The sequence below is a fragment of the Varanus komodoensis genome, unplaced genomic scaffold (genome assembly GCF_004798865.1).
Source record: "Varanus komodoensis strain SLA01 unplaced genomic scaffold, ASM479886v1 scaffold1, whole genome shotgun sequence".
Taxonomy (NCBI): domain Eukaryota; kingdom Metazoa; phylum Chordata; class Lepidosauria; order Squamata; family Varanidae; genus Varanus; species Varanus komodoensis.
In genome coordinates, this window is record NW_025335268.1 from 104,525,615 (window position 1) to 104,537,704 (window position 12,090).

The window sequence follows — 12,090 nt, forward strand, 5'->3', positions numbered from 1 at the left end:
TAGAATAAGATCTATGTGGACTGTAGTTCAGTGGGTGAGCACGGAAGATCTCGGGTTCAATCCCCAGGATTCCCCAGTAAGGCTGGAAGAATGCCTGCCTGAAAGCCTGGAGAGACCCTGCCATTCCTGCATGAGGTGGGCCTATGATTAAGCTCAGATCCCTGCATTCCAGAAGTTTCCATAGGAGCAATGCCTGCCTCATACAGGCGTTGTTGAACTGCTTGCTGACCAAGGCCAAATTCAGTTTTGGACCTGTCAGGGGGCTACATTCCAGTGGAAAGTGGGGCAAAGGGGCCAAAAATAAAAGTATTTTAGTTTGAGAGAGGCATTTCAGCCTCAGAATAGGAGAAAAGCTAGGCAAAGCGAAGAAACCACCAAGCCATCAGTGGTCGGGGAAAAGCATTTTGAACAGGCCGAGGGCTCTCTGTAGATCCATGAGACTGTGGTTCTGCACTCCTATATAAGGAGTTTTTGCCAGGGAGTTGTCTTCATTGATTTCCTCTTCTCCCCTTAAAACAAGCAGAGAAAAATGGCAGGGCCCGCAGCTTTAAAAAATGTGAGATGTCTCTCTTCCTGTGCCCTGCCTTCACACATCTGTCTATTCCAGAGGCTCGGAGGCCAGTGAACCTCTGCGTACCCAACCCCTGCATGAATGATGGAGTTTGTGTTCCTGAGAATGGCAGCTACTGGTGTCAATGCCAAGGCTGGGAGGGACCTCACTGCGAAAACAGTAAGGCTTTATTGTAGAATAACCATCAGGCATTTCTGGTAGACGTTCCAAGCTTTTCTAATTTAGATCACTTGTATCCCATCTCAGGCTAATGACCCAGAAATACTTTCTTTCTAACCTATGCAAAATAAAAAAGCCAATTGAATTCCATTTTGATCACATTCTTAAAAGTAAGGTAAGATGCTGGAAAGTAGTTATCAGCCTACATAATATAATATTTCATGGAAATATGTATTTTCTGTTTTCTCTCCTTAGAAATGTCAATCTAAATTGATTCATTGCACTCTTTTTAAAGCCAGTTGATGTGGCTGCTTTCATTTAGTTTGCTCTTGGATTATGTAGGATCTCATTCCAGAAGGGTAGGCAGGTGAGCTTCTTTCCCCCAAAAGATGAAACCTCCAAGTATATATTGGGCTGTACTGATGTTGCTGAACAAGGAGATCTCTGTTCGCACATCTGCCAGACAGATTAATCTGTCTGCACTGATAGCACTGACCATCTGTTTGGAAGGGCCAAGAAATATTGGAGGAGGCCTGTGTTTAGCCTTCTGGTGGTTGCTACTTTGAGACTAGATAACTCTGATAATGTGTTTGCAGGGCTGACCCCATAGATTCTGCTGCCAGAGTTGAAGATCAAGATGGTGCCTCATCCTGTTCTGTGTAAAAAAAAAAGCTGGCAGTTGAAGCATTCTTCAACACCCGAGGGCAGTGGGCTAGTTTATTAAGTTTCTCCCAGATCTCTGGGCACCTCTCACCTAAGGCAACTGCCTCACAGGCAGCACCAGCTTGCAAAAGGATCACGTGCACAACTCAAGGTGCTGCCAACGGCATCTTTCAGTACCTTTCTGACCTGATCTCAAAGAATGATACAGAAAGCATTGCTTGTATTCTCATAGATGCATTCACCTCTAAAACATTATTGCTTCCTGGGATCCTTCTTAGAGCTCATCATTTAACATTGCAATGCTTTTTCCTTTAAGCAATGTAACTGGAATTCAATTTTTGGGAGTATTTTAGTAAATACTTAGTAGTTCAAATGACACCATCTTCAGCAAAAGTAAGGTTGCGAAATAGTGGAGTATTAGACTAGCTGTATCATTAACATTCAAGGAGTTGTCTCATGTGCCTTCAATTTTCTTAATCAATCCTAACTGCCTGCCAATAGACTAAGAAATTAAAATGTAAGAAGTAATCATTGTTTATTGCTTTGATCCACTGTTGTTGATTTGCTGTTGTGGGGATAAGATTGAGAGCAGAGGAGGAGAATGATGTAAGCTGCTTGGAATTCTTACAGAGAAAAAGAAAGAAAAATTAAAAGGACAGGGTATCAATTAGTCAATCAAATAAATAGCTGTGATGATTAGCAAGTTTGAGAAGACCTTTCATCTTGAAGACCTCCATGAAATGTATTTATTCAACTTATAATCTAAAATAAAACTATGCCAATTCATTCTGGACCTGTGTGCCAAATAGTATGATGGTATCTTCTGTAAAAAGTTGGGGAAATGATCTTTCTTCTTGGTAAAACAACGCTCTTGTTCTTTTCTACATAAAGGATTAAACACATTGTTTCCTGGGGGCTTGGCCTTTTAATTACCTTGCGATGTTTTATTTTTAATGTAGGGATTCAGAAGGGTCATATTTCACAAACATGGATGTATCCAGCAATGGTCCATGCTCTGCCAAAGCAACGTGGTTGGTGGCAGCCGCACGGAAATCAGCAGCACTCCAGACGGCACGTGAGAGCGACTCAGTGAGGAGGCCAGAAGTACGCCTGCCTACAGCTACTGGAGACATTACCCTGAAAGAACTGAAACCCAGACTCTGCGTCTAGTTACAAGTAATCATGCTGTTTAAAAGCATGAGAATTTTGCACAGATTCAATTCCTGGTAAACCAGAGGAGCTTACCAATATCTAGCTTGTTTTTATATTGAGTATTTATTATTGATATCCTGAAACGTTCATTCTAAAATCAGTATCGCTTCTATACCAAGAATAAAACTACACTTTATGTTAACTACATAGAGCACAACTTGGATTCCAAATGGAGGTTTTAATTTTTTTTTCTTGCTTCCACATTGGGGGCAGGAAAGGTTTCTAGAAAACAAGAAGCCAGAGAAGGCGAGTTTTAAACCTCTAAAACTTGCACTAAGATCTGCATACCTAATCTGCATACTTGTGATTCAAAAGCACCAAGACAACCAACTGTGCTATTTAATGTAATGTGTAGTTTTGCCCTGGGTTTCATAGCTCTGAATAAGTTGTTTTTATATTAGATTGGGGAAAAGTAGTCTATTTTTGAACACATATCAAACTGTTATTTAGCTAAGGATGCTTTTATACAGTTAGGCTCACCCTACCTTCCCTGTGTGGTGAGATATTCCAGGCTGCCGTGCTTATCCAGTTTTGGCTGCTGAAGGTTTATTATTGCATTGCATCTGTCTTGATTTACAAATATGCAGGATGAGCATAGGCAGAGATGCAGCTTAATCGCTCCAGAAGACTTCCATGTCCACTGCCCCACATCAAATATCCAGAGAGAATTAGCTTCCCAAAAGGCACTTGTAGCCCTGTGCCTCTGTGTCTGTTGACTTCGGGACTCAAATTGCAGTTTCTGTTCTTCTGCAGTCACTGCTAGCTCACTTCCTCCATTTGGCTGGAAGAGGGATGGTCATAACATTGAACTGTTTTCTCTAGTCAGCGTTCAAAAAGATTTGTTTGGCAGTAGTAACAGCCCCTGGCAGTTAAGGTAGTCTTTCTTATGCCTGCACCATGATCCATCTCCAGTCCAAAGTTGCAATCCTGCACCCATTTGTTATAGTTTATTGATGTCAGTGCTGTGTCTACATACAGTTTAACCTCATCAACCTGACCAAGTGATCACTGATACTCTGTTACGCACAGCGTTGTATTATGCATGGAGATCCAGGCCAGTATAAGTGCTTCCCCTTAGATCACAAGGAAAGAGGCAGCTTTCTCTATGCTGAAACCAAGAAAATAAACCATGCCTATGTAACACCTCAGTGTACACCTTGAAGCTTGCCAAATGAGTGAACTTGCTTTCTTTTGAATGTGTTGGTCAAATAGGTGTGTGTCACCTTTCCCCAGTTTTTGTTTACTGAAACAGCAGGGCAGTTATGCTCTGTCTCAGCCTCATAAAATCCTAAGACCCAAGAAAGCGTTCCTAAGATTCCTTGTGCTTGTATTGGAATAGACTCTCCTTGTGTGATGTGGTTCAGATTTCCTTATGTGAGCCCAGGCAAACTGGCAGAGCTGTGAGCTGTGGGGGTGTTATTGATCTAGTTATTATCCTTCGTATATGCCATTTATCTAATGCAACACAAATAATATTACCTAAATAACCCAACAACTAGAATAATCAGAATGAAAGATACAAATATGAATGAACAAAAATTGGAAGAGGAAGGCTGATTCTTGTGAGTGATTTTTGACCAAAGGTGGATCTCCAGTACTTCTACGACAGTGATTTCTCCAAACATGGAAGAGAAATTTCCTATATTGTTATATGTAGAGATTAATATACTTTGCATTTTGTTAATCTGTCTTATAATCTATTTTAAAGCCACCTACGATTTTGGTGACTACAGAATCCTGTGACAACTGTCTTCTATAAGTTGCCTGGATGCAGTGTATGAAGGAGTAGAATGTAAACTTGTGCCAGGACTTCACTTGAGAAATTGCTGCCTTCCAGGATAAAAGCAGCCTGTCAGCTTGAAGTCTTCTGGATGAGCATCCTCATGGTATAAAATTTGACACAGTGCATGGTCAATTCTTTCTGTGTTGTCCTCTGCTCATTGTGTGATTCCACTCCCATCCCCTCAGCACACTTATTTACATCTTCTAGGTGGGGAGGAAAAGGGAGTTGCATTATCTAAAATTGCCAAGTCAAGGCTGGTAGACATTTTTGTAGTTCTAAAGCTCTGTGTCAGCAGCTTACGCAATGCAGTAGTTAGTAAATGCTTGACTTTATGTACCAGCAGCCCCATTTTGTAATGCTCCTCTGAGCAGCAAAGTAACATGAAAAAGATACAAAGAGGCTGGGACAAAGTTGTTTCAATCATTTGAGTTAAACAACTGACTTAATTAAATGCGTTTCCCACAACAGCACCAAGTTGCCATCAATTCTGCCCTGGTCTCATCGAACCAAAGCTCTCCACCAACCTTATGCCCTCCTCGATGGGTTGGACTATGGCTCCCATCATCACCAGTCAGCATGAGATGATGGGACCTGGAGTTTAGGTTGGAGAAAGCTGATCTACACTGTGACTGTGACCATGTAAAACTTGGATGCTAACTTGGAGAGGAAGATGGTGTCATTCAGTAGTGCATCCTGGGCTGTTCAGGATATTGGGTCAATAAAACTTGTGATGTTGCTTGCTTACAGGTTAGTGACTTGACTAAATGAAGCTGAAAGGGAGTGTTTGGTCTCAGCAAGCATTCACTTACAATATGTATGCTGTCAAAAAAATTGTACTCTCAGACTTCCCCAGTGAGATGCATTCCAGGCAGGTTGACGCCTCAAGTTATTCAGTTTTAAGAAAGAGAATCTTTCCCTTTTCCTCTATCCTGCTCCCTTACTACTGACAGAAGACTTCCACTTCTACTTCAGGATGAAAGTGCAGATCTTTTGCTAGACATTTCCTTTATGAGACCAGTTCAAGACATGGTGCTTTATTCCCTAGTTTTACTTCACAGAGTGCCCAACTTATTTTAGTGGACCAGAAAGACAAGTTGTTCTTACTGGATGGTTGAATGGTTAACAAAAATAGGTGAGCTGTTATAGTTAAATGAACAAATTATAGGCAGTGACCTGGTTTACATCACATGAAAACTCATGGTGGGTTGTCAGCCTTGTTTGTTTCAGGGTGGTTTGTCCTTAGTTCCAAACTAAGCATGATTACGCTAGTATAGTTTGTTACTCGTGTACAAGCCACTCTCAGGCTATCCTGAATTTGCTTAATAACAGGGAACTATAAGCCATGGTGGCTTATATTTGTGAGCTGCCTGATTAGCAGAAGCACCCAGCCAGGCATGGACTGTCCTGACATCCGGCTAGGGTGACTTGCAACCCATTCTGAAATTCATGGCTTGTTGTTTACAGACCACATTAGCCACCCATTCAGACCAGGTTTGGACATCCCGACAACCTGTGACTTTCTCCTGTGAAACTGGACATTTCATGTAACCCACAGGAGTGGTACCTTTCCATACACACAGCCAACTATTAAAGCTTGCTTTTTGTCTGCAGTTTTGTTGCCAGAAGGATTTCAGAGATTGTGTAGTTTTTCGCTTAGTGAAGTTCCAGAATGAGCTATGCAGTCTCTCAGTTGCTTAAACAAGCATTTAATGCAAGCTGTATATGTGTTTTATTGTCTGATGATTTCTGTAAAAGATAAGACTCATGTGGAAAGACTCATGGTGGCAGTTTCTATGTACTTTCCATAAATAATACAGAATGCCAACTCCTTTCCTTATCTAGGTCAAAGAAATGAGTACTTAGCAACAACAATTAGGCCTTTTCTGCAGAAAGCAAGTGCAAAAGTTCATGCAATGCAGTCTATTCAGAAATAAGTCCCAGTGAGTTAAATGGAACTTACTCCAGGTAAGTGTATACAGGATTGTAACCTTAATCATTTTAGCTATGACCATTTTGTAAGTCACTCCGAGGGTTTTTGCAAATGGTGCGGCATAGAAATGGTCTAAATAAATAAATAACTTTCCCTCTAATACTGTTTTTGTTATGCTTTTTTGTTGTTTTGTTTTTAAGACTGATAAGCAAATAGATTCCTATAAAAAATGTTTTCAAGCAGCGACTCTCTGTGCTGAGTGTTGGAATGACTCTTTTCCGTCTCGACACATAGCACAGAATGGCAGTAAACTGTAAATAGAGGGGGAGAATTGGCTTTTTGCCCTTTGGCAACTTGGCAAAGAACTCCTATGGCCACCAGCATCCTCCCTCAGCCCTTCCACATCCAGCATCTGATTCCAGCCAGGTACAGAGTGATCAAGAATCACCTATCTCTTGATCACCCCGTACCTCTCCTAGATCATGTTCTAGTCTAGCTGCTTCTGGGAAGCCCACAAGCAGTCATGGATGCATTAGCCATCTCCAAAAAGTGAAATGCTGCTGTATGAGAAATACTGGGCCTGTTCTAGGTCACACTCCATTCAGATCAGGCTCCATAGCTCTGGTAGCAGCCTCACATTAATCGCATTTGCTTACAACAACAAATGCCATCACTCCCAACCAGCAGGGCACTAAAGTAGGAAAGGCTGTCCCACACTCTAGTCCAGAGTCTGTCCAATATGCTTCAGGTTTGTAAAATGCCCCAGAGTTGTTGACTTTTAGTGCTGAGTCTGAATTAGCATTTTAGCTTTCTATATAATTGCATGAGGTCCACTGCTAGTAGGATTCATTCCTCATTTGAATCTTGCTCTGGTTGAAGATGCTGTGTATTGGTATCGTTATCTGTGGTAAAAAGGCTACTTTGAATGTTACTTATTAGTGCACAGGTATATGACAGCATAATGCTAATAAGCAGCTTTTATACAAATTTAATAATAAATAAATAAATGTGATCCATTGCAAGAACGCCCCCTAGTGGACAGAGAAGAATGATCCCTTACCTATCAATGCATAAGAAAATGTCATGTGAATAAGATTTCCTTGCAGTCTTTTGAACTGTGCTAATATTCTCTCGCTGTATGACTTGAAAAGTGTTTAATTATCTTTGGCCTGTGAAAGTTAGAATCACTGAATGGATGCTGTTTGTGTATCTTCTTGTTTTGGACCATATAATGATGAGAAAAACAGATTTAAAATAGAACCAACATTTTAATTTCATTTTGTCTTTAAAAAAAAAAAACTCTTCTAAAATAGCAACTGATTGCAGAGGCACATGTACAACAAAAGAAATTATTATTTTGCTACAAACACAATAATAACATAGTCCTATGATTGTTTAAATGAATACTCTGGATCTGATTGTGACTGTAGATTGAATTTCTGTGTCCTGGCTGACACCGGCAGCTCTAGTGCTTTGGTGGAGACACAGAATAGTATGGCTGGAGGAGACCTGGCTGCCCACACGTGGGGTAAAAGAGCCAGTGGCAGCACCTGTGGTACCTTTCCCCATTGACTCTGCCAGGGGACCGAAGTGCTATTGCCCTTTCTCCTGCCGCTCTGCCTGTTGCCCCCATCTTAGCATTGACTAGCCAATGATACAGTGGAAGACAGATGTCATGAAACTAGTGGCAACAAGACTGAAGACACACAAAAAAGTTTTATCAGTTGGAATTGCTACTTCCTGAACAAGGGTGGCTGCATCTTGTCAACCTTTTTGGATGAGTGTGGCTGCTTGCAACTCTTGAAATGGCAATATACACCATAACCTCTTTCAACTGGGCTGGTAACCTGTGGACTTTCCATGTGCACGTGTGTGAATAGTGTTTACCCTTGTATTGTATTTTAAAAGCCCGCTTAATGCACCAATACACAACGTATCTGGGGTCTAGCTTAGCTTTCTTAAGTTGGCGGATGCAAAAGGCTAGCTTTTCTTAATAAGAGCACACCTCAGGAATCCTATACCTCGCAGAATAGCCAGAAAGATTGTCTGGAAAGGTCCTTAGCTCAGGCTGCATCTGTGGTCTTTATAGCATACTATTACTTCATTGGCAATAACCATTTAATAAAAATTAGTCTGCTTTGAATCTAGCCTGCCTTGGAAAAAAGTTTCATACTTGGACTTTTAAGGGTAAAATGTGTGACTTTGACACTTTTAAGGCACAATCCTAAGCAAGTATAAACAAAAATAAGGCTTTTTTTTCATAGGCTGTTTTTTTCCATCTCAACTTACACAGGATTCTGTCCTAGTGTAGCAAAGCCTGAGACTTCGGCACGATCTCCTTGGTTTTTCTGACTGCAGCTCCATCAACTCCTGCCTTGTTCTAATCATATGTTTGCTTGAAGAATGAAATATGCTTTAACTTTAAAAAATTAACTTCAATCCTAATTTAAATGTCTCAGTCTTCCAAATAATGTTTGTGTGGTTACCTTCACAATACTTCAGTAAATGGTTCTTTTAAAAAATTCTGCACTTCGGTGTAACATGCAGCATAAACATTGGACTGTCCATTGTATAGAATACCAAGTGCAGTGGCATCTGCTCAAATGAGCTATTGTTATCTGTGTTAGATTGAGCCTTAGTCCTACTTTGGGCAGACCCACTCAATGGGACAGACGGTTTCGTGACTAATTTAAGTCTCATTGATTTCAGCAGGTCTATTCCTGAGCTCATTCCACAAAGTGAGCCCCATCACTGCATCAGTACATAAATCTTGTTATGGTTAGGATAGATGTTTGCACAGAGTGGAATGTCCACTGGAAAGTCCTCGTATATACAGGAGTATCCTGGTCTGTGAACCTCATTGACCAGGATGTCTTGCTGAGAGCCCTCGAGGCCACAACTATTATTTCTCATGCACAGACTATTCCTTGTACCAAGATAAGACTCTGAAACTTGAGTAGTTGGACCCTGTTCTTGTTTGGAATTCTTTATGGAAAGTCAGGTTGTCTTCTGCACACAGCTGGACAGAAGCTACTTTTTAGATAAGTTGCTTGGATCTTTTCTCAAGTTTTCTTATTTGGTTAGTATATCTTTTATCCAAAGGAAAAACCTAACATTGACCACCCTTCTCTCCAAAACACCTTGGTGTATCAGAGGAAGATTAAACAGATCTGGCTGATTCCATGTTCCATGGATGGTGGATCTGACAATGATAAAATATCAAAGTAGAAATACAAAAAGCATCCTTATGTACAGCAACACTTTCATGACATCAAGGGGGTTAGAAGCAACATTTCCACTTGTGTTAGCTCTCTTAGCTACACAGTACAACTCTGCTAAAAGGAGCAGTGTTCGTATTTGGATGAAGGCCATGTTGGAATCCAGGCAAGTTCCATCATTTCTTCTAGAGAAAATGGCATGGCATACTGCTTGTCATGCCTCACCTCACCACAGCTGGACCATTTTAGCTACTGGCATAGAATACTGTAGTCCGTGAAAGGCCAGCTCTAGTCTTAAGTCCACTCTTGATGCTGTGATATCCTAACTAGCACCTTTCTTCTCCCATTCCTGCAAAATAAAGAAGAAAAATTCATGTCAGAATGTTTTTTGGAGTTCTAAAAGGAACCAAAATTTATTTTAAAAAATCACATAGGTCACCTTTTTTACATAGTTGGATCCAGACTCAGTCCTACCCAGATCAGATCCATTCATATCAATGGAATTTAAATTAATCATAATTAAGTTTGGATCCAACCCCTTGGGTTCAAGATGGAATTGCTATCTGAATTCCATTTAGTGGTCTTCCTACATTGCTCACCTTAGTTTTCTGCAGAACCATTCCTTTCTTTGTGACCATGACAGATAAAGGTCGATTTTTTAGTGCCATTGCTGAATTGACTGGTGAAGTTTCAGTGTTGTTCATAGCACTGGCAGCTTTCATCTGTATCTGCAGGAAAAGGCAATGGTTGTGGTCAATCTATGCCAAAATAGCAACGTGATTCATGAATCGCACAGTGGAGATCAGAAAGCCCTCCTTGCAAGACCCCTTATTATTGATGCTTTATTGTGTTGAATACAAGTGCACCTTAGCTATATGTGGTCTTTTTGAGGTCTTCTATGACTTTGAGGTCTTCTATGACTGGAAACCACTAACAAAAGAAGTTGGAGGGTCATTATGCTATGGCTGACTCATTAGTGTTTATTAGACATACGCTGTATGAATTAGACAAGTCTTGGCCTAGAGCCATTCATGGAGGATAGCTCTGTCAAATTGCAATCAATAAAAGTAGCTAATTGGAGCCTCAATGTTCAGAGGCAGTATAACTCTGAGTACCTGGTACTAGAATAACCTCCACCCTACATAAGAGTTTTCCAGAAGAATCTGGCTGGCCACCACTGAAAACAAAACGCTTCCCAGGGTTTAGTTTTGAGCAAAAGCCAGAAAGAGGTGGGAAAGCAAATTTAATTAAGAACGAGGTCAAAAATGTTGGTTCAAACATAATTTTGATTAATATTGTGTTGTTGCAACTTGAAATTAGAAGCACTGGAAGCTAACTGGCAACATGTCCCTTGACTTCAGGCCCAAGGAGACATAACAGAGGAGAGCTGTAACTGGCTATCTCATAAAGCAGGTAGGGTAGGGCAGGAGTCTCAACCATCCTTCCCAAATGAAAGCCAAGCTGGTAGCCCAGCCAAGGAGAAAAAGCAAGCATCCATATTCCAGGACTTCAGGCCCAGGGACCAAATCCAGCCCTGCAGGGTTCCCCTCATGGTCAAGCCCCCTTTCCCTGGCCCAGCCCCTTTCCCACAAAAGCTCATTTTTGGGTGTGCCATTTTCTCCCTTCTTTCCTGGCAGAAAGAGCTTTAAGTTAAAATATGCTGGTATTTTTGGCACTGCCCTTTCGCCTTCAGCACCACAGAAGTCCAGCCTTCATGCTGAAAGAGGATCAACACCCTGCTGTGTTGCTATTAGCAGCGTTGTGTATGGCCATGCAGTGCTGTTGAGGGAATGGTGTGAGGGGAAGGGATTAAACACCCCCTTCCTCAGCCTCGACACAATTCTGTTCCCTTAAAGCTTTAAACATGTGCAATGAAGGCAAATTGAGTGTCAGTGACACATCTCTTGTGTCTGCGCAGTTTGAACAAAGTTTGAAAAGCCATACTCTTTCAGCTTCTTTGTTTTTAAATACATTACTGCTTTTTAACTTTTGTATTGCTAAGTCTGACTTTGGGTTTTACTTCTATTTCACACTGTAGCGTAAAACCTTTATATAGTTTTATGGTGTATTTTATGGTTTCAGTGGTAAACCACTTACAGAGTTTTGCTACTAGGAGGTAAAGAAATGAAATAAATCCTTTCCTTTCCTTTCCTTTCCTTTCCTTTCCTTTCCTTTCCTTTCCTTTCCATACCACCCAGTAGCCAAAAGGCTTTATACACACAGGGATGTTAGTAGTTACCCTTGCTAAAAAATAGTAGTTATCCTTACCACTATGCTGTCTTGAATGGCCCACTACTTACTTTGGGGCTTGCATTCTCCAGGTGTGTGGTATCCACAGCAGTGCCCAGTGTGACAGGCCCAGACTCTGCTTTCCTGAGGTTCTCCTTAACTTCCACAAGGCTCAGCTCCAAGTCCACACGGTGGTCTTCTTTCCTTTTGCATTCCTCTTCTACTTCCTTCAGTTTTTGCTTCAAGGAGGACAAAAGGCTCTTGTCTGCCAAGAGAAGCACATGCATATGGAAATCTAGTAAGCGATGGGTATTTTGCAAACCTG

General features: G+C 41.1%; 2 protein-coding genes across 5 annotated transcripts in view; one reads left to right on the plus strand and one right to left on the minus strand.

Moving 5' to 3' along the window:
- VWA2 (von Willebrand factor A domain containing 2) overlaps positions 1-6,478 on the plus strand; it is a 34,505-nt gene extending 28,027 nt beyond the window's left edge. Inside the window, exons 13-14 of the mRNA XM_044439340.1 lie at positions 608-730; positions 2,353-6,478. Of these exons, the coding sequence (XP_044295275.1) occupies positions 608-730; positions 2,353-2,486 (257 nt within the window). The 3' untranslated portion in view covers positions 2,487-6,478. The remainder of the gene's footprint in view (positions 1-607; positions 731-2,352) is intronic.
- A 1,122-nt stretch (positions 6,479-7,600) lies between these two features.
- The window catches only part of AFAP1L2 (actin filament associated protein 1 like 2), a 107,819-nt gene continuing 103,329 nt past the window's right edge, over positions 7,601-12,090 (minus strand). For all 4 annotated transcript variants that reach the window (XM_044439353.1, XM_044439342.1, XM_044439372.1 and 1 more), the window contains 3 exons: positions 11,837-12,030; positions 10,136-10,264; positions 7,601-9,885 (listed from right to left, as the gene is read on the minus strand). In XM_044439353.1, coding sequence (XP_044295288.1) covers positions 9,859-9,885; positions 10,136-10,264; positions 11,837-12,030 — 350 coding nt within the window. In that variant the 3' untranslated portion in view covers positions 7,601-9,858. The remainder of the gene's footprint in view (positions 9,886-10,135; positions 10,265-11,836; positions 12,031-12,090) is intronic.